The following is a 23,831-nucleotide window of genomic DNA, read 5'->3' as shown; positions in this document are numbered from 1 at the left end:
TAAGAGCTTGTAGTACAACCCTTGTAGAGTAAAATCCAGTAAGAGCTTGGGAGACGATGAATATTAGGAAAAACTGCAACTGCCAACAAAAACATCACCAAAGTTCACCAAATGGTGCTAGACGACCGCCGAATTAAAGTGAGAGAGATAGCAGAGGTTATGAACATGTTTGTTACATATTAAATCAACATCTGGATATGAGAAAGCTGTCCGCACATTGGGTGTGTAGGTGGGGAAAATGTGTTCAAATGAACATTTCCAATGGTCTGTTGGTGCAGTTTAGGCACAATAAATCCGAGTTTTGGTGACAATTAATTACTGTAGATGAAACTTGGATAACACCTTTATACGCCTAAGAGAAAAATACTGTCCAAAAAATGAAATGCAAAAGGGAAACCAGCTCCAAAAAAAGCAAAAACTGTTTTCTCGGCTGAGAAAGTGATGGCGACTGTTTTTTTGGGATAGTCATTGAGTTATTTTAATCGACTATCTTCAAAAAGGAAAAACTATTACAGGAGCACACTACACACCATTACTTGAAAAGCTGAAGGCAGAACTTGCGGAAAAACAGGCACATTTGCAGAAAAAGAAAATCCTGTTTCACCAAGACAACGCAACGTTTTACAACTCAGTGGTTGCCATGGCGAAAATCCATGAATTACGATTTGAACTGCTCGACCATCTGCATTACTCACAAGATCAAGCCCCCAGTGACTTCTTTTTGTTCCCTCATCTAAAAATTGTGCTCGGAGGACAGAGATTTTCGTTAAATGAAGAGGGTATCACCTTCGTGAACAATTATTTTGCAGAGAAAAACGCTGATTACTTTTTGGACAGGTTACAGAGATGGGAGCATCGCTGGGAGAAGTGTGTTACAGATTCAACAAGAAGTTACAAGGTGACTATGTTGAAAAATAAAACAAAAAAGTTCAGAAAAAATGCCTTGTATTTTTGTTAGGTTGAAAACTTTTCAGACCACCCTTGTATATACAGAGTGTTTCAGGGTTAAGCGGCCAAACTGAAAATATGAATCAAGGATCTCAAAACAAAATAAAATTTTCTCTGAAGGTATGTCTGCAAACATTTTGTTTAGGACATATTCACACTTAAAGATTTCCATTGTTATGAATTATTTAGGCTATATGAAATAAATAAAACTTATTTATTTGTTCCAACTACTTTATTAATTAAACATAAACATTAAATTCATATTAAATGTTGTTCAAAGTGATGTAAACGCTTTGTTTAGAAGATGGATTAGATAGAATACTAATATGGTCTTTTATCCCTAACTGTATAAAAGCTATTGGCAACATAAGGATTAATACTATTTGAAATTAGCATTGGGAACTGTCAATATAATTTATCAGTTTGTAAGAGGGAATACAAATTACCATGGCATACCTAAAGTAATCCTTCCACCTATGTTTTTATATAAAAATCAGTTTTCACAAACCTTAACTTGTTCCTTATCCACTTAAAAAATATTACATGTCCATGTTGGTAGGAGTGATGCTATTACTTTAATTATAATTACTAGGAAGAGGTCACACAATTCTGTTGTACAGCTACCAAAACTTTTTAATCAAATAATCTTTATTCAATTCAATTTATGTAAATATAGTTTAAAATATGAAAAAAAGTTCACCTAAAGGGGCCTACTTAGCTTGGTGCAATGCTAGTGGGGATCTCCAAGGGGATAATTCTTTTTTTTCTAAAGAAGCTGGAATACATCAGTAAGCTAATATTTGGTTTTCTCATAAACTTATTATATTTGAAGATATTAAAAATTATTATAATCTCTGCCTATAACTCCCTGATGAAAACCTGAAAATTAGGTAAAAACATCGGCACAAATAAATAATTCGTTTGTTTATTTGTTTTTTTTCTGCAGACCGCATCCCCCGACCATCTTCTCCTCTTATATATCTATAGTCAACTATCTTCACATCCCTATTATATTCTATAGATGGCATACATAAACAACCACAATATGCTCTATGAACATGAGAGAAATGATACTTAATTTAAGCAATTAATACTGGTGATGAGGAGTAGATTGTTTACAGCAATAATGTTTTGTCCTTGATTCTGGCATAGTGATCTACTAAACAACATCTAAAGAAGATTACCCAATCAGTGTGGATGGATTTTAAAGATGTCACATTTTTTAAAACTTTCTCAAGGAGCCAAACAATCAATTCAGAAGTGCACAAACTATCAGCAAGTTTAAATGAATCCAACATCAAGAAATGCCCATAACTTCTTAATCATAAAGGAGTTGTGTTCCATCACAATGGAAGACTGCAAACAGGTGTGATCTGATGATAACATATATTGAACCTTAGATAAGATATGTAACCACTTCTAACTAACACCCTTCCTTTCCTAGCCCTAGCACTTCCAAACTTCTCTTTCTTTTTCTCTCATCAAAAATCCTTCCGTGAAATGAAGTTAAATTTAGAAAGTGCTGTAAATCAGCATCCTGCACATTTGATCACTAATAAGGACAGGGCCCTTCTTTAAAAAGCTCTCTGAAAGATGAAAAAAAAAACTGGAAATATATCATTGAGTGATCCATATTCTTCATATAAATAAATATATTAAAAAAAAGTTATGAATTTTCTGAAAACTCAATAGAATTCTCCACTTATAGCTTCACATTTATACATAGAATGAGCTAGTGTGGTCTAGAAAGCTAACAATAAGTACTGCAAGATAAGTATGAATATTAAATGTGGTTCTAAAGGATGTCTAGTTTACTAATTGTCTGCTTAAACTCTTGTAGAAGGGAAAACAAATAAACCTTGTTGAGGTATCAAGAGCCATTTACTTCCCAGTAAACCATAGTATAAAGGATAATAGCATAATAAAACGTCGGAAAATAAATAGTTGTAAACTATTCTTATTTCTCTTTTGACCGCAACCCTGACCATCTTCTTATACATAATATAAAGGGTATACAAAATAGGGCAGGTGAGAAAAAATAAAAGGAAATATTGGTAAATTGAACCTTACATGACTTCTACCCCAATCATAGGTGTATAGTTTTAATTTTAAATGTTTTTTTTTTGTTTTTGTTTTTTTAAATAAGGCAATAGAATAATTTACTAGAAAAAAATTAAGTCAATAGAAAACAGATTAAAACTTAAAAAAATTAAAAACCCTACAAAATAGAATAGACTTTCCACAGTCTCTATTTATTATTTAGCTAATTAAATGAAGATTAAAAATAAATTGACAAAGTTTATTACACAATATAATATTTTTGATTAATCAAAACCCTTAGCACCACTTGTAATGGATTTACCATCATTATTATCTATACATGAACTTCCAGTTGCTACATATGAGAACAATAAGTAGGAAATACAAATAGTAAGAGTATAAAGAGGTAAATGAAATAGAATTTGTTGAATTTATACAGAAATAACTTAGACATTTACTCCTTGCTAAACCCATAAAACATCCAGTCCTAATATACTCACGTTAACAAGTCCGAAGTAATGTTCATTTGGAGGAAATTGGTCAGATCCTATATCCCGTTCCAACTGGGAAATATTTGCTCCCTAGAAAATGAGGACACAAAATAGAAAAAAATCTTCTAGAAAAATTATATTATCTTTCATACCAGAGTAAATATCAGCACATGATTCCAAGGAAGGAATAAATAACTTTTATGTTATACAATAATATATCAGTAAATTCAATGAAAATAAAGGCTAACCAGAATAAACATTCTGTAGAAAGAACTAATAATGCACATTATAAATTTTAAAAATATGTATAAAAAAGAAAATAAATTAATTAAAAAATATAGAGAATAAATTCAAATTATTCATTGAAATTCAATTACTTATAATGAGAACTAAGGATATATTTATGAATGCATTGAGACATAAAGCCAAAATATAGGTTAAACAATACAGATGTTTTTTGAAAAAAAAGAAATATTAATGGCATCCACAATACATGAGCACTATCTTGGTAAATATAATTAATAAAATAAATAATGAATATTCAAGAGTTGTCACAAGAATCATAAACAGATCTTTTTCAATTAAAATCAGCAACAATTACTGTTTAAATTCCTACAAGCAATAATTAAAATTTATTTTATTTTTAATTTTCCTTATTCATAAAATAAGTCTTATAACACCATAAGATATTTTAGATTACGTGTCAAAATCACAAATAATTAAACTAAAAACCCAGCAAATGATAACAGAAGGGATTATTATTTTAAATATTAATTACATCAGTAAAAAACATAATAAAAAGTCTAGTGAGTCAACTCATGAAACTTACTTAACCGTTCTGGTTTCAAAGTGCAACACAAAAATTATCTGTATCTACTTTAAAATTGGTTCAATTAATATCTTTGCTGGCATTTTAATTATCTAAAATATGGTCTGATTTCAATGATTTGTTTTGTAAGAAATTTAATTACTTTTCAAATAACCACTATATAATTTACTATGAAATGAATACTATTTGTGTTAGGCACAAATTAATTATTCTTTTCTTCATAACCTTTTTGTTTTGCTTTTTCTCAGAAACCTATTTCATACATGAAAAGTCAAAATGCTTTAAGGAAAATAATTTCGCACTAAGAGAAGACTTATTAAAAAATATTTTTGTTTACATATGCAAACGTTTTTATTTCTTTAATTTTGTGTTATAACTGAAAGATTAAAAATTTTGATATTTTGTTTGTGTGTGTAAAAATAGTATACACTGGACTAAAATGAAATCAATTAATTACTTTGAAATTGTATAATTTATAATTTGGTATTTTAAAATATTATATTGTAAATAGTGCTTCTGTATTAAAGAGTACAAGAATTAAGAGTACTGCTGTTTTAACAAAAAGACTGGCAGCAGCATCATATGTTTTTACGTTCAGTTGGCTTTGAGGCCTCTTAGCAACCACCAGCTCTTGTTCTATTATATATCGCACCAATGTCTGTTAACGAATACCTACTCAGGTCAACTATTCAGAGGGACTGCGATATTTTGCTATCATTCACCTATGGTTATCATCTTCTCTGCGTCTATACAACTTTCAACCTTAAACATAAGGTCAGATAGACATTATTTGTTCTCATCCAGCAGAAACATTATTAATTTTACTACCGACTGTGAAACTACTTTTTATTTGTTCAAGAAGAGTTCTCATTTCTTTTTTTATTTTTTTTTTATTTTATACCAGATCGGTATGGGTCTGGTATGGTTGATATAACCATTATATTATATATATATTTTTAAAACAGTTGAATATGGAGGGGGTATAGTCTCGTACAAAAGACACCCCTTATATACAATGTTATTGTTAAAAGAAGAAAAAAAAAATAAAATAAATAGATAAGAATAACGCTTCTTAATAAAAGAGGAAAGTAAAATTAATAACAAAAAATAATTATATTGGTACACTTAATTAAAACAAACAATTGCCCTCTAATAGTAAAAAGAAACAAGTTAATTTGAAAAAGGGACGAGAGAAAAAAATAAAATAAAAAATAATAATGAATAAATAAAATGAAAAATAATAAGAAGTAAAATAAAGGCAGTGAGAGTGACTATGAATTAATTTTATATTTATTATAATTTATAACAGAATGTCCTGCAGCAGTCTGGGCTTCAGTCTTTGGGTTGAGGTTGGGTTTACCAGGTTGTAGGTCACTGCTCCTTTAACTGACGGCAACTGGGAGTGGAACTTCATGAACCGTTTTTTGATGTAATCCTCTATTGACTCCATATGTAATTCACGATGCAATTGGCTATTTCTCATGAACCAAGGAGCATTAACTGCGATTCATAGGACTTTATTTTGAAAAAATTGTAGTTTTTTTTTCCTTTTCATGAAGGATGCCACTCCCCAGACTTCACAGCCGTACATCAGCAGTGGCCTGAGAATTGTTTTAAATATAAAAACAGTTGTTTCTGGTTTTAGTTTGGAATTTCTGTTTGGGATAGGATATAGCATTGCTAACCTTGCATAAGTTTGAGTTAGTTTGATGTTGATATGGTGATTCCAGGTAAGGCGGTGATCTAGGTGAATTCCCAGGTATCTTACTGTTTCACTGGCAAGATTCCATTTCACATTTTTACCTTTGAGGATTAGATCCGGAGGTTCTAGTGAGCGTCGGAGAGTAAAAACTTTTGAGTTACATTTTTCAATGTTCAAGCTAATCATCCATATAGTGAAATATTGTTCTAGATCATTAAGATGACATTGCAAAGTGTTTCTAGCTATTATTATGTCATCATGTTGAGAGATGCACAGCTGTATCGTCAGCAAACATAGCTATGGAGGTGTGTGTGGACTGGACGATGTCGTGAAGGTAGAAGTTGAACAAAATGGGAGAAAGGACTGAACCTTGTGGAGTACCGGCATGGATTTGTCTAAGGGTTGAATTTTTGTTATTAATTCTGACTGAAAAAGTTCTACCATTGAGGAATGAGCTTAGAATATTGTATAGGTATTTTGGAATGCCTGCTTTCTTTAGTTTATATAGGAGACCTCGATGTCAGACCTTATCGAATGCTTGTTGGAAATCTAAGAACGCTACCATGGTGTCTCTTTTTTTCGAATCCGCTAATTATAAATTCCGATAGTCTTGCCAGTTGGTGATAAGTGAAATGACAATTGAAAATCGAATTCAAAATCAGGAATAATTTCGGTGCTCTGAAAAAAAGAATTAAGATGTTTTTTTATAACTGATTCCAGTAATTTTCCAAAAATAGGTAATAAACTGATAGGTCTATAGCTGCTGATTTGTTTAGCATTCTTACCAGGCTTGTGAATTACTATGAGTTCAGCTTTCTTTGCATCCAGAAAGTATCCAGTACAAAGGCAATGGTTAAAAATTGACATGATAAAAACGACAGCTTTCCTGGGTAACATTTTGATTACTATGACTGGGATCAAATCATGGCCAGGACTTTTCTTTACCTTGAGCTTTTTAATCAGGTCCTGGATTTCTTTTGGGGACATGAATTTAGGTGAGAGCTCAACTATTGCGAGGGGAGCTTTAAATACTTGTCAATTTTATCAGTGACTAAATTCGGACTTATTTCTGTGTTGGAGAATGTTTACTCAAAGAAATTAGCGAACACTTCAGCTTTTTTGGCGTCACTGGTGATGAATTCATCATTGTTTACTAGACTTGGAATTTTTTCACGTTTATCCAATAGACGTCGCGTAGCCTTCCATAATGAATGGTCCTTGGGTCTGTTTCCACGTATCCCTGATATTTAGAATTCATCCAGATCCTTTTTAGTTTCATGTTTGAGGTGGTTCCATTTATTTTTGTGAACAGGTTTCTAGAGCGCATCCACTGTCTCCTTGCATGAATTTTTTCTTTAATTTTTAGCAGTATTGATTTTGGGCAGCTACCAGAAAATGTTTTTCCCCTTAAATAGAAAGGTCGTACAGTTGGCTCATGTAAACTGTTTGAGATCGACTCATTTAACATTGTTATACTTTTATCTATTTCTTGAGTGGTAGGGAAATTTTTTTTTCAATTGTAATTTTTCATCGACAAGAATTTTGTACGTTTCCCAATCGATTACTCCATTAATGAGGGATTTTTTCAATGCTTCATTGTTTATCTCAGTTGAGAAATTAATTAATACAGGGATATGGTCCGAATTTAAAGCTGTAATCACTTGAGAAGAGAGAGGAAAACTAAATTTTTTTGTTGATACAATATCCAGAATATCAGATTTACAGCCTGGTCTGTAAAACTTAGGTTCATTTGGTGCGTGTATTTGGATATTGTGCCTTGAGCAAATATCAAGTAAAGCATTTCCACTAGAATTTTATTTGTGGCATTCCCAATAAATGTTTTTACAATTGATGTCACCTAAAATTAATGTATGGTTCCCTGGTGGTAATAGTTTTAAAATTTCGTCTTGAATTAGTTTTGTATTTGGAGGTTTATAAACTGCTGTGACAATGGTAGAAGGAGACGAGTTTAAAAGAACCATAACAACCTCCATATTAAATACGTTGGTAATGATATTTTCAGTGAAATCAATATTATTTTTGATTATTAAGGCTACACCACCAGAGGGAGTCGAACAATCTCTGTCATTGCATAAGATTTTGTAACCGGGGATCTTCAATTTGGTGTTTTGGGATAAATGTGTCTCAGTTATACAGGCTACATCGATGAAATTTGATTCAAGGAAAATTTTAAACTCATTTCTTTGAGAAGATATGCCATGAGCATTCCAATTTAAAAATTTTAATTTTCTTAATTCCGTACCCATAGACGAAAAATGAATATTTGAGCATTCGTTGAATAATATATGATTTGTGTTAAAGCGCAGTTAATCAGGAGAGAATTAGTAACTGTAGATAAGCTGTTATTTATATTATGGTCCATTTGTAAAGAAAGATGCTACTAACGTGGATAGATGAGTCATAATTTGTGGTAAATACGGCTTGATAGCTTCGATTATAATTTTAGTTATTGAAGACAATAAATTTTCACCATTTATTTCATTGTCTTGATTAACTGTGGACTGAGTTTTTGGTTCCGGTGGTTTTTATATTGGTCTCATAACATCAGAATATGAGTTTTTTGAAGTGATTTTTGTGGCTGGCCTGCTTAAATTAGTCTCAGCTTTACGAATATTTGGTTTTGAAGGTGAGTTTATTTTATTTTCAAGGATTTGATAATATTTACATCCCTTGTAATTAGCCCCATGAGCTAGTTCGCAATTAACACAAAATGGCTTATCCGTAAATTTTAACAGACACTTTGAAAAATGGTGTTTACCTTTGCACTTATCTCGGTTCCGAATGATAACAGTTCTTAGTATGACCGTATCTTTGGCAGTTAGTACACATAGGAATATCAATGTTTTTGTGTTTGGGTTCTACTATAATTAGGGTAGAAAATAAATGTTTAAGATTAAAAATATCTTTGGCCTTTTCATTGTTTTTAAGAGATACTGAACAGAGTGGAGTTGGTTTTTTATCCTTATTTAATATTCTGGATACATAGGCAACTTCGAACTGTTTTGATTCTAACTCGACCTTTAATTCGTCTTCGGTAATACTATAGGGAACCTTCCTAATCACTACATTCAAATATTTATTTTTATCCATTGAAAATGTGTGGTATTCTATTTTTTCTTCATCATAATACTTAGTTAAAGTCCTGTAATCTTCAATATTCGTTAACATAATTTTCGTATTGTTTCCAATTAGTAGGGTAGTAAATGGTTCGATGCACAATGCATTCAAGTCGTTTAAAATTAGCCTGTAATTATTAGCATTATGTAGGAATATCGGAGGTATTTTTATTGTATTGGGGTGAGCATTCAGGTTAGTGTTGTTAGTGCTGGTACTTGGTGTCGCTCTAGTATGCTTATCTGAGGAAAGGTCAATTTCTGATAACATCTTAAAAGAGCACCGTAGCTTTTAGAGGAGTAATTTCTGGGTAATACTTACCCATTTTTTTAATGGGTGACTGGGACTGAGTTGAATCTGTGCGTTCCAAATTTCTTTTTTTCGAATGATATTCTTCCAATTGGAGGTCTATATCAGGTTTATTAGCGGTAATAAGTTTTTTTTTGGGATAAATCGGGCAAAATGTTTGATTCATCACCTGATTGCATGTTTTTTATAAAAATAACAAAAAATCATAAAACAAACCATGAAAGCAAGAAAAAACAAAACAAAATACAAACAAAAATGTCTAATAAGCTGCACACACGCTAAAATAGAACCGCACTCTATGAAGTCAAGAGCCGAAACTGTCTCATTTCTTTGTTTAATTTAAAATAATTAATTCTTTATATTTTCTTTACTGTTTCTTTTGTTATGAAATTGTACGTTTCATTCAATTTTACCAACACTACTAACCTATTAATGATTATATATATTTATTTTGTTCAATATCTTTATTTTATTTACAGAACTTCCTTTTCACTTCATTTTCTTAGATATCAACACAATTTCAAAAAGATTACCTAAATCAAGCAGAAACTGGCATTTTACAGCATTAGAAGAGTCCTTTAGAAATTGGGCTCAGTACGCAACTAATTTTCTTTATAATTATGAAAGAATTGAGATTGGAGAAACTGATAAAATACATTAAAATAGATCAAGAAACTTTAACAACAGGAATATGAAATGAAACAAGTATGTGTATGTGCATTTTCTTAATCAATCACGTTTTTCTCGAACATAATAATGATTTTTCTAGTATTTCATTGTTTTTTGTGAAACATATATATTTGGTACTATAATTTTTATCTATATTTAGTTATGTTTATTTATCTTCCTACAACCTGCAACAATATATCTAGTGATAATTCAGTATCTTATAAGAATGATTAATATGATTTTAAGTGTGTAAAACAGATTAAAGTTATTTTATAAATAGTAAGTCAATAATCCACCAAGGAATCACAATAGTGGTTTGATGGAAACTGTAAAATTAGAAACTTGTTTATTTACTTCATTTACATGCTAAATAGCTTAAACAGGTTTCAAAAAAATGAAAGTTCACAGATGGTTCAGATTTGGAAACTGGTAGGTAAAAAAAAGTTATAGTATGGTCATAATCAATAAATGAAAGAAGAGAGGTTTATATATATTATAGCTTATCAACCCAAAAGAAGAAAGAACAGCATCTTACAAGGATTTCAAGAGAATGAAGGACAAAAGGGAGCTGCTGCCAGACAGGGAGAGAGAGATACAGGGTGTTTAAGATTCAATTGATACCATCTTTTTTTTCTAAATTTTTGAGAATTTTAAATAAAATTTGAGAGATTTTAGTTACAGGGAATGAAGTTTCTTTTAATAGTTAAGTCGACTTCGATACCTCTTCTAGTTTTCCCCAATGCACATAACATTGAGAGTTCCAATGAAAAGGGGTATTTTCAATCATGGATTCTTAAAGAAAATCTAATTCTAAAACAATTTTATATCAGAGATTTTTCAGATTAGATCAGTTATAAAGGTATAATTTGCAAGCAAAACAATTGTTTATGGTTTTGTATGATTTTCAGGCAAATGGTATGGAATATTGAACAAAAGTGTTAAAGAATTCAATTTCTCATTAGGATCAGTCATCATAATTTGAATAACCTGAGGAAAGGGCACTCTGATACTGTCATGATGACAGATACTGGTGTGAAATTGAATTCTTTAACAATTTTGTTCTTAACATTTGTTCGATAATTTGTACCATTTTCTCACAAATCGTACAAACCACAAACAATTTTTTCTGATTTTTAACAATTTATACCTGCATAACACATCAGATCTGAAAAATTACTGATATTAAATCACTGTAGAATTGGGAAATAGGATTATCAGTGAGATTCCTGGATTGAAAACACCCCTTTCTATTGGGAATTCCATAGTTAAATGTGCTGGAAAAGGTAACAAAGTCTACTTCACTACCGAAAGAAACTTCATTTACCATAACAAAAACCTGCCAAGTTCCACTTTGAAATTCCCAGAGCTATAGAAAAAATGGGTCATCAATCAAGTCTTGAAGACGCTGCTTATGGCCACTACGATGCAAGAGCTGTACATGAGGAAGGTTATATACTTATATGTATATTAAGAAAAAAAAGTGCACAATTGATTACTGACCATTTTAGAACCTACCATAGTACAATCTCTCCCCTTTCAAGAATGTGTTACGTTGGTCACCTAACAACGGTCTTTTCAGTTTCCTCTTGTAGTAGTGTTTCAAGAACTCTAAAAAAAAAATAATAAAAATAAATATCAAGTATAACTATGAAGTATGAAGTTTAACTATGAAGTATAACTTCTCACAAAGCAAATAAATTTATGAACTTGATAAGAAAAACTTATATTGATATAATACAAAATTATAGTAAGCAACCTCTCTTTATCGTTGCATAAGTTTAATTCACTAAACGTTGTTACTTAATTTTTCATATTTAAAATTATGGAATTAAAAAAATTAATACAAATAGTTAGAAAGATGTAATAGTCATAATTCAAGTTTCTTTGAGTTCAGTTCAACAAGTTGATTACTGTATAGGTTATAGGTACCAGAAATGAAATATGGGAATAAGTGTTTATTAGAACAAACCCAAAGATGCTGGCTATCAGTACCTCACAGTACTGATATATACCAGCATCATTCATGAGTAAATGTTTTACCAAAATTCTAACATTTGTCCGTATTAAAAGAAAAGTAAGAGTAACTTTGGCGTTCCATATGAAATTATTTACAAGAAAGATGTGGAAGATGAAAGACAAAGCTTTGCTTATAAAAAATTGTACTAAGAAATATACTGATTGTACTAAACTATGCAGAAACTGTTAACGTCATTGAAGATTGATTAGGAAAATGGCTGTCTTAATAGTTAATCTGTTTAGAGTTTATTTTTTCACTTAATGAGTTATATCAAATTAACAACTGTAATACTGCCAAAGAAGTTTGGGATACTTTAAAGAATACTTACATAAGTTTAGGACTGGCAATAAAGGCTGCTTTATTGAAATGACTTTCATTTTGTTGAAGATGCCAGAAAATTGTGATAATGAAGTGCACATAAAATAGTTTATGGAAACACAAGCTTCATGAGTTTAAAATTGAAATTACAATGATCTGACTATTAAGTTACTTTATAGTCTTCCTTTAAATTAAAGGAACTAATGAGATTAGTAAAAATACATTCATACAGCCTCTAGCACAGTGTTAATTGGCCTATTTAAGAATATCCACTCCTGACTTCCCCATAAGAGAATATTTAGGATCAATAGTTTGAATAATTTTATAAGATAATTAGCTAGAGCTATTCCTCAGAAATTTTTAGAATCATTCTTCTTTACTTTGTTATAAACCATGACCATATTTAAGAATGTATAGAAGGATCTATTCACAGTTGAGAATTTGATTTTTAAATTCTACTTAGTGTATCCATCCCCAATTGGAGTAGATAAACTTTTGTAGGAGACTAAACTCCTATTTCTTCCTGCGAATGTGTCTATCAAGCAGATAATGTCACACCTAAGGAAGTAAGATCAGTAAGTGAATAATGTTTATGAATTGGGTAGGAGTATGTATCCCCCTCATGAAGAGGTATTATATTATTAATTAAATATAAGTGAGTATTTGATTTTTCCACAGATATAATAGTTCAAAATGCTTTGTGTAATTATACAGTTTGTGTAACAGCACAAAATTATGATTTAAAAAAAAATCAACTACTTTTTTTTCAACAATAAACTAAATGGTCTGAATCTAATTTATTCTTTTGTAACACCTTCAATTTCTAGATGACACATTTTTTCTGATTAAAACCCATCATAAAATAGATGTTTTGAAAAATTTTTCATCAAGAGAGGAAAGGATTTTGAAGTGAACATCATATCCAAGTCCTTGGCTGTTGACAAAGTTGCATAATTATCTTTTTTTTATGAAAAACATCCACAGATTGTTCTTAATCATTCGCTAGATTTTGTTAATCACAACACATAATTGTTAATAACTAACACTATTGCATTTCTTATTAATTATCTAGTTAATATAAAAAGACCACAACAAAATAAAAACATTAAAAAATCTGGCGTGGTGCACGCATCACAAAGCTTTCACTTACGATCCTTCATGCGTCCCAAGTTATGTTTATATTGGTGGGTTTATGATGAAGTTATCACTATTTTGGAAAAAATATATAAAGATCAAGGAAGGCGAAAATTATGAACAAAATTATTAATTTTGTTGCTGTAAAAACTAGTTTATTAGGAATTTTTGAGGTGGGAAATATGAATATAAATTTTGTTTCTACCAAGAATGCAACAGTTTAATGAAGCCGTAATGCAGTAGTGAAAGATCGGGCAGTCTTGGCTTTTACTGTTCCATTCAATGTGTCTATTTTTCCTTTTTTTCTTCTTTAGTTATTCATAAAATTCTTTGATATTTTGTATTTACCAATAGTTTATAATTGTTAACCATGAAAACTATATTTAAAAAAAAAAAAAAATAAAGGTACTTCAGAGGAAGATTTTTTAAAAATTCATCTGATCAGATAGGACTGTAGTCACATCTTAGGCATATACCCGCCCTTAAATTTATAATTTCAGTTTCAAAACACCTTTTATTTTTGAGCTAGGCTATTTCCGGACCATTTTACGAAACTTGATTATTAGGACTAAGGGGATGTCAAAATGTGTATTTCTATTCAAAACTCGAATTAAAAATTTTACACGATTGCAAAAATTTCTCTTACTACATCTATATAGGTAACTGAAAGTAATACAAAGACTGGTGTTGTAGACAAATAATTGCAGTTACTTTGATATTCAGTTTATACATTTTCTGTGTCAATATAGTGCCAATAGATTTTTGGCAATTTGGTAACTAGCCCCTTTGTTTAGTGTTTAATACTTACAGAAATCTGTCTAACCATTGTAACAGATAGTGAACTTGAGATTTCTTTTTCTTTTGTTTTTCCATACAATTTTCAAATCTGGCTTAAAAGACTAAAAATCAAAACATAAAATAGAACTAGCAATATAATTCAAACCTTAGATAGAATTGACAAGTAATACTTAAAAAAAAAAAAAAAAAAAGAAATTAATTTGAATGAGAATGGTTTTTTTTCTTTATATGTAAATAAAAATTGTGGAGAAGATGGTTGGCCGGTGCGGTCAGCAAATAAACAAAAAAAATATATTCGTGCCAACATTTTAAACTGAACTTCAGGTCTTCATCAGGTGGTTAAAGCAGAGGTTCTGGCTAAATTGGTTACAAACTAGCAGTTAAGCAAGAACCACTGTATTAATTCCCTGATGAAGACCTACAATTCAGGTCAAAACGTCAGAAAAAATAAATATTTTTTGTTTATTTGCTGACTGCACTCTCTGACCATCTTCTCCACATATTAATCCACGGTAAATTATCAAACCTCATTGTAAATAGAAATTATATTAAGATTAAGGTGAGAGAATAAACATAAATATCAAGAAAAATAAGACATTATGATAAGAATAGACATACTGAGCTCTCTAACCATTATCTTACATTATTTAAATTTATTATAGCTTTCAGTACTGAAGATTAAGGGCAGAAATAAGAATAGACAGAAAAAATATAATTTTTAAAAGTTCTTCATCAAAAAGCTGACTTACATGGAGGATAAATACATTTCCATATAGACATAAAAAATATCTCTACTAGGCTTGGAATGGCAAGGACAGCAAATAATTGAGGAATTGTCAGGCAAAACTAACGTAATCAATCCTATTCACTATAGCTGTAGTAGACTAAGAGTTGGAAACTAATTCTTTCAACAAAAAAACTTACAGCTAGAAACCCTTTGGAATTCAATATAATTCTCATCTCAACACATAACACCAGCAGCAACGACTTCTAAAATTTTAATTTGAAAAAGCAGAATTAGACAAGTCATTTAATTTGAAAACTTACACTCAAAATTTTGATGTGGTGTATAGTATGCATTCCTAAAAGAGAAATGATAACTGATAACATTTTTAAAAATGATAGCATCTAAGTCAGCAATTTAGTAAGATGCTTTCAACTGAAACATTTACACTTGGAATTTAGCTAGCAATTTGCAATGAACAAACCTGAAAATGATAATTTTTTTTTTTTAATTTGGAGTTAAAACCATTTAATGAAAAATCTTACAGCTGAATAGTTTGGATTCGATAGATTAGACTGAAATTTAAAAAATTCACTACAACATACGATTTAGAGTGGTCACAAGTTAAAAACTCAATTTTTTTTTTATTTTTGGGGCATTTGGTGATTTATTTTTTTTAGAAAACTTGGATTTAGACTGACACAAAATAAATTCTCTCAAATATACCAGCTGTTCATGTTAACAAGTTTGAAATAAATCCACAAAAATGATAAAATGAATGTTGCTTCCTTTTGCCAATTGAACTTCATTTTGTTTGTATTCCTATTAAATGAATGTAATTATCCAGTTCTTGCTAGTGGCTTTGCAATAGTGGTATAAATTTGTAATAAAGTAGATAACTTTCATTTAAAACAATTAGATTAATTGGTTTAACACCTGTTTAACCATAAAATTAGGGTGTTAGATTATGCAAAGGACAAACAACTTTCAAACTAAGTTGTGTAATACTTTATTTTAAGTCTATCAAAGGGTTCAGCAGTAACATTTTTCGTTTAATGATTTGAGCTAAATTTTTGAATTTAAACAATTTCAAAATTCCGCCACTTACATTGCCTATCTCTTCAGAGCTAATTTCAGGTGAGTCTGGTGCATATTTTTGGCTCAGTTTGAAGCACAACTCTTTCAGTTTAATGTACCCAACAAATTTTATCAATTTAAGGTCATCAGTTTTAAAATTTGGAATGCTGAGAGGTCAGTTGGTGTGAATTTCAGTCTAATCCACCCAATTGTTATAAGGTATTGTATGGTTTGAAACCTGATTTTAAAAATGTTGCTAGTTTTAAAATAGCAAAAATTTACAATAACAGTCACCCCAGATTTGTTTTGGCTGGATTGTAGTTTATTTTGAACCAAGTTCCAAACTTAGTTTGTAAGTTATTGTAATATGCTCTTTTTTAGTGAATAGTATATTTTGATGTTTAAAGGGTTTTGATATGTTTTATTTTATGTATAATTTTAATATTGCTATTTGTTTATCCAAAAAGCAAACTAACCAAGTTTCATTGTTTATAATAACTTCATGATACAAAACCAAGATGGCGGTATGTTGACCAGATTCAAATATCATAAAAACTATTTTAACTCGTCCCCTCATAATTGAAAATACAGTAAATTAAAGGAAAAATAGAAATCAAGAAATAGTGCTACAGAATAATATTCAGAAAGTAAATCATTTGGAAAAAATCCCTAACTGTTGTGCGACAATCGATGTTTATATGTAACCTCAAGATGGCAGGTTTCGTTTGTGAACAGGCACTTAGGTCGGTGGCGCGGAAGAGAGAGGAGGTCATGAGCAAGAAGAGGTGCTCATCAATTTCTGTCCAGAAGAAGAGGAAGCCACCATTTTGGACGCCAACACAATAAGAGAAAAGAAAACATCAAGGATCTCAACAGGAAGATAGTGAGCTTGGTTAGTTTTGATTATAACTAAATTTAATATACAATTGTAACAGAGATATTAATTTAATTAAATTATTGTAAATGCCTGTTCTGATTGTCTAGTAACACACGCCCTGAGATTAAGAGTCTCTCTCTTTCTTTTTATATAATAAAATTAAGAGTCTTTTATATTATTAAATTTGAATAAATTATATTATCCATTTAAGAGTAAAGTTCTTAATTTGAACCCAGGTATCTCTTATATTTGAGAAAGGTTATAAAACTAGCAAAGATTATTTTTATTTAATTTTTAAATTTTTTAAAAATTATTACATTATATACTAGTTTTTCAGTTAATATACCCCATAAATTAGAAGCGTCAGTTTTTGAAATTTGACTACTCTGAACAGTCAGAATTGTTTTGATACATTTTACTAAGACCCCTTTCAACAGTAGTCTAATGTTCGGTTATTTTAACCCTAAACTCAGAATTAAGTCAGCTTCAAAATAGAAATAACTTGAATCAGTTAACTCAGATTCAATTTCAGGTAGGTTTGTTGTATATTTTGAGCCTCGTTTCAAGCGTAAGTCTTTCACTTAAATGCATCCCACAAATTTAACTAATGTAAGATCATCAATTTTTAATTGTGACCACTCTGAGCATTCAGTAGGTATGATTTGGTTAAATTTCAATTTATTTTATCGAATGCAACATTTATCAGAAAGGTTTTTTGTTGAGTGTTTTGAACTATAATTTTAAAATATAGCCCATTTCATTATTACAACAACATACATAGTTATTCACCTCTAATTCTGTTTCAGTTTTGTTTGTTGTGCATTACGATCAATTTTATACCTGACTTTATCAAAAATTTTCTCAAAAATGCCCGAAATCTGCTATTTTTTTTTTACTATCCACAAACAGAATGTCTACAATACTCTGTCAGTCAAATTACCTTACTTTTCTCTGCCATAAATAAAATTACTTACCCTTCCTCAAAAACAGAAGAGAAAAAAAAAGAAATATGGAATGGAAAAAAATTGTTTGTCACAATATTTAAAAATATCTAATAATAGATTGACAATCAAGAAAGCTAGTTACAAATACTTAAGTTTTTAAATATAATAAAAACATTCTGAAAAGTGGTAAATATCTTTTAAAAAAATTATAATATACAATTCTTTTGTATTTAGAAAAACGACATTAAAATAACAAAAATTTCTAAGCACTACACTATCTTAATAAAGATAGTTTCAACAATATGTTAGCTACTATAAAACATTTGTACCAAAATTTTTACTTCAAACCCTTTTTAAACCCAATTTGAGTAGTCTATTACACAGACACCATGAATCATATTAAAAAAATGATAACAGGAGTTGTAGGTAATTTCCTCCTCTTTAATTTAATACTTGATTACCTTTTTACACAAAAATGCTTACTTTGCAAGTTAAAAGTCAAAAATTGAAACTTTTAGAGGTTTTTTGATGACTTCTCATATAAGCTGAAAAATAATTTTATTATGCATCAATTTGTGTTTAGCATCCCCTAAAACATTACAAAAGCTACTAAAAACAATTAAATCAACTAAATCCAATTAAAACAACCTCCTCATTTGACTGGACTATATCAGTAAACGTGAAAAGGATCCCAAATGTTTGTTTTATATCTAACCCAGAACCCTACTGCCTGATCTATAATTTTTTTTCTAGTAATAATATGCAACTAATTCCACATATTTCAAAGTATTGTACTTAATAGAAATCATTTACATCCAGTTTTTAGAAAAGCGCACGACTACCTTACCTGAAGTAAACAAAGTGGTACAATAGCAGGATTTTTGTATCTATACTATATAAAAATGTGTATAAATGTTACTTGTTGATCAGAGAGAATTATTAAAAGTTGTAGAATTTTCTCCAAATGATTGTTATTATTAAGAAGTAGAATAATGTTTCTGGTAATCACATTTGAAAGAATTGTAATTGATATCAAAGCACTAAAAACTACATATGTTCTTTAAGATTTCCCCTGAGCTATATAGAAAATTCCCAACTTTTTGCTAACCATATGAAACTCCCAACATATTCCTGAATATATATGTATTTCGTTCTGATTTAGTTAATTGCAGTGTACATTTATAACAAAAATTCTTAAAAATTTCATGAGACACCTTAGTTCTGCAGATGCTAGGAACATTCAGGAGATTGGTTCCAAGATTCTTGTAATTTTATATCATTTATACTGATTTTAGGCTTTGATAATATAAAATCTTTAATACAAATAGCAAAGCAAAAGAGCTTCAGAGGGAAACAATTGATCAAGGAAGAGATGCAAGATATAAACAGAAGGAAAAAGAAATGTAGACTCTTTCTAGAATATTTTTTTCTAAGCCCTTAAATTTCAAACTCATAAACCACTATCCCATTACTAATAAGAGATGTTATACCATTCAGTTAATGATAAATATAAAGAATTAAGTAAGCAACTTAAGAATTTCTAAGCTGGATCATATTAAAAATCAGTTGGTAAAAAAAAAAAAGTCACTCTCACAAAGTTTTAACAAATAAAAAAATAAATGTTTTATCATTTCTTATGAAAAATGATGTAGTCAAATTCCAGAAAAGCAATTAAGCCATACTAAAAATTGAGCAGTTTAGGCCATTAAATTAGAAATTTATTGAAAGTTAAGTATATATATTTTTTTTACTTTCATGGACTATATCTGAGGAAAGAAGAAAAGTAACTAACTGATGCATTACTGGTTCAACACTTAACCTCATTAATTCTAAAAACTTTACAAAATAGTACAAAAAAAAATGCTGCATACATATAGTTCTTTTAATTACTAGCATAATTTTCGCTATAGGTGATTGAAATTTTAAGTTTTTCCACACTTAACTCTGGCTCTTGAAAATGATTTGAGAAGTGTAACAAGCATAAAAAGTTATAAAATCACTTCAATGGGAAAAAAAAGACAAATATTTTTGTTTTTTAATCAGGCAAGTAAGAGTCAATCGAAAACTATTCAGTTCTTCCAGATGCATTGTAGCTTACTTAGAATGTTAATTATTACACAATTTAATTCCCTGTAATAGAATAGCACATTGCGTAAGGCATGGAAATCCTGAAGGATCTTACATACCTAGGAATAATGTCACAGAACAGGTGCACCATAATAGTCACTGATCTGTTCCAGGACAATTTTTCTTTTTAGGAACTGTCACAATACAAAAGTTTACATTGTTCAGAAAAAATATTTCACCTACAGACTTGGCAATAGTAAATAAAAAAAATAAAATAATTAAATTTAATATTTTTTCATAAATTTGATAAGTGGTTTGAGAATAAAATTTATGAGATGAGCTGTGACTGAAACATGTGCGTAAAAGAAAAATGCTTTTGGTTAAGAGAAAGTAGTTTAAGGAAATTAATGAAAATTATACTAGACCCTAACACCCCTATCCTTAACTTCTCTCTTTCTAAATTAAGACAAAACTGGACGAGCCATTTTCGAAATATAGGTGTGCTGAGAATAATGTATTTTTAAGTCTGATAAAATCAATCTGTGACCAACTAGATATCAATTCACACAATCCCTGAAAATTGGATAAATATCAGACAACAGTTCGATTGATTATGTCTGAACACAAATTTGACTACAGTCATGGAACCAAGGTGGTTGCTTGATGTATAAAATATAAAATGGGAGTGAACATTTTTGATCCCGAGGAAGTTATTTTTTTATTTCCTGTATGAATACAAAGCTTCCCAACAGTCGGTATTGAGGAAGCAATACATAAAAATTATGTACAATGTCTCTAAAGGTAACAGTTTATGAAGTGCTTTAAAAATAATGATGATGTTGAGAATATAAGATACTAAAATGGCTTAAATCTATCTGCTTTGAAGATAGAGAAGTGCATTTTGCAGGGTCTTCTATAACTTTTAATGATTAAATGAAAGTACTAAAATTTGGTGCTACCTGCAAACCCCAAGTTTTTACTGCACATCAGCCGCACATATCACCTTAAAATTAAAAAGCAACAGAAGTTTTACTAACTGCAGTTGCTTTTTTACTTAGAATATAACATTTTTACCATAGTCCAACAGCTTTTTCGTCAGATATTTTTTTAATAGATCATCGGTATGGTCATGAGAAGTATTTGGGCCGATTATTATAGGACACCTTATATATATTAATTTTAGCTTCTAATTTTAAATTAAGTAATATACTTTACTAGAACAGAACTTCATGTTTTTTTTTTTTTTACAATTTGGCTTGCTTAAAAGCAAATAAAGCAAATCGTTGTAGTATGTTGCACCACATGTCTCACAATATACTCCATAGGTATAGACATGGAACATAATACAGCGACAGTGTAAGACAGTCGAACACCAGTTCGCGGACCATATCAGAATCACAATCACAAACTCATTATTTAATTATTTCAACTGAGGATATACTAATACCACAGTTCCATAAGTTAGTTTTTTGCCTCACAATTTTAGCTGGTAGTAGGTAACATATACTTAGTATTCTTTCAGAGATCCCTTATCTTTCATAGTCAATACTAAGTTGATACCAAAAAAATATACTGAACTATCTGATCAATTGCAAAATTGCAAATGAAAAAATTGCATTCAATTCTAATTAACAATGATCATAAAAAAGAAATACGAAGTATGAATGATATTCATCGCCTAAGTAAAAATATTTGTGCAAAATAAAAAATTAAGCATCTATTATAAAAATAAAATTAAACATAAAAAAGAAAAGGAAATTACTCACCGAACAGAACTCCATAAACAATCCTTAATATCATAAACATGGAGGCATTCAAACAATTGTGACATCCCTTCTTGCTTTCTTTCTTTTCTCGGCTTCAATTTAAATATTCACCAACTAAAAAACAAATAAAAGTGGTATATTTAACATATAAACTAAATAAAAAAATTAAGATAGACTGAACCATTTATATGCTTACTGACATCTTTATATCTAATGCAATGAGATAATCCTGACATTAACAAATGGAACTCTCCCCAAATAAGCTTGCGATACAGTAAAACAAAATGGTCATTATAGTCCTGAATCGGCACTAGCCCCCTCGAGAAACCTTCACCAAGTTGCTCTAATCTTGTACAGTACCCTCTCCCATGAGTATATTTGTGGCATCTTCTGCAATACCATCAACCTAATGGAGTCTTGGTCTCTATCAACTTAGGAGGTGCTTGTGGCTTCATAGAATTTTGGTCATTGATACTACCATACACACTTCGGATAAATAAGGAGGAGACATAAAGGTATTTCATATTTTATTGACAGAATAAGTATGATCTGGAGTGTTGGGTAGCTCAGTGAGGAAGGTACCGTACTCCTATCTCCCAGGCCTGAGTTCAAGTCTAGCTGTAGATGTAACCTGGCAGTTGAGAGTGATTATGACCACATCACCTCCTTATACAGTTAGTCTCGTAACAGTACTTCTGAACATAAAAAAGTAATGAACCATAGTTAGTTAAGTCCCTTCAATTGTATAATGTGTGGTGTTTGTACAACAGTTAACTCAAATCAAGTTCAAAAGAGGTTTGAAGTGAAAAGTTCTGATGTAAATGTTTATTAGTAGCTTACTTCATGTTTTTTTGGAATGATTTGACATTATTCAACACATTTTTTTCAGCAAGTATGAGAAATCATGAAAAAACACTCTAGAAAGCACTGGAATTCAGAAGCATCGAGTTTTCCAGAATTTCCTAACTAGTAGACGCCCTGAAGTATATTACAACTGTTCTGGAAATTGATTTTCAATCTGAGAAAATTTGTCCTTTAATCATCAAAATCTTTCTTAGTGATGAGTAAAAAAATATAAAAATTATAAAATCAAAAACATAATCATATAGAAATCATTCTTGGTACATATTCATCCATTTTTATAACTACTAAAACTCAGAAATGGTTAATTATTTCTAAAAAACAAATTTTAAAGTACATCAGAAGAAGCTATTTCAAAAATTAGGCACTAAGCCCTGCCAAACAATTATAATGGGGATAAGACATAGCTGATATCAAAGACCAATTCATTTTACATAGATTTTAATCATAGTTATAGGAATAATTTTTTGAGAAAATGGTAAAAAAAAGTGTAAATGGCGCTTTTAGTATCTATTTTAACAAAAGCATTGCTATGACATCTGAAGCATATTACTACTTACATTAGTTACTTAAAATACTTACTCATAAAATTTTCGTTTTTTTTTTTTTTTGCAAGAAAAGCCAACCTACAACACACACACTCAAGTGTGCACATACACAAACACTCACACCATATTTCATATATAAAGTTAGTGAAAGTAAAAATTGATGGAACACGTGCAGGAATATTTTTCCAGAAAAGTTTTTATAAAAAGGGTTAAAAAATATTGTCAAGATTACCACTGTTAGATTTTTGGTCTCGTGGAACATGTTGATCACATCAGAAAAACAGTTTAATATTCTTTAAAATGTTAAAACTTGGATAATTCAGATTAGGAATGCTACCCCTGTAAAAGAACAAAAGTTTAATTAATAGAAACAGAAATAGAAATTAAAAAATTAAATGGTTATATTTATCATAGTGAGGATATTGTTGGCCGTACATGAAATCAAGAACTTGGTTGGTGTTGAGGTCAAGAAAGAAAACAAACAGAAAGTGTAAAATTATTTTAATATTTTATATATGTATGTATAGTTGACCGTAAAAATAGATATATAGGGAGATGGTCAGGGTTGCGGTCAATA

At 30.0% G+C, this 23,831-nt stretch overlaps 1 protein-coding gene across 13 annotated transcripts in view; it reads right to left on the bottom strand.

Moving 5' to 3' along the window:
* The window catches only part of Usp12-46 (Ubiquitin-specific protease 12/46), a 49,348-nt gene that overhangs the window by 15,531 nt on the left and 9,986 nt on the right, over nucleotides 1-23,831 (bottom strand). For 9 of the 13 annotated variants that reach the window (XM_067053337.1, XM_014418908.2, XM_067053341.1 and 6 more), the window contains 4 exons: nucleotides 23,487-23,593; nucleotides 21,846-21,959; nucleotides 11,624-11,731; nucleotides 3,489-3,569 (listed from right to left, as the gene is read on the bottom strand). In XM_067053337.1, coding sequence (XP_066909438.1) covers nucleotides 3,489-3,569; nucleotides 11,624-11,641 — 99 coding nt within the window. In that variant the 5' untranslated portion in view covers nucleotides 11,642-11,731; nucleotides 21,846-21,959; nucleotides 23,487-23,593. The remainder of the gene's footprint in view (nucleotides 1-3,488; nucleotides 3,570-11,623; nucleotides 11,732-21,845; nucleotides 21,960-23,486; nucleotides 23,594-23,831) is intronic. The other 4 variants (XM_014418914.3, XM_067053343.1, XM_014418913.3 and 1 more) reach the window with 2 other exon arrangements.

This window comes from Halyomorpha halys, unplaced genomic scaffold (genome assembly GCF_000696795.3).
Source record: "Halyomorpha halys isolate HHAL.00 unplaced genomic scaffold, Hhal_1.1 Scaffold213.1, whole genome shotgun sequence".
Lineage (NCBI taxonomy): Eukaryota > Metazoa > Arthropoda > Insecta > Hemiptera > Pentatomidae > Halyomorpha > Halyomorpha halys.
Note: the sequence above shows the minus strand (reverse complement) of the source record. Positions and strands in the feature narration are given on the sequence as shown.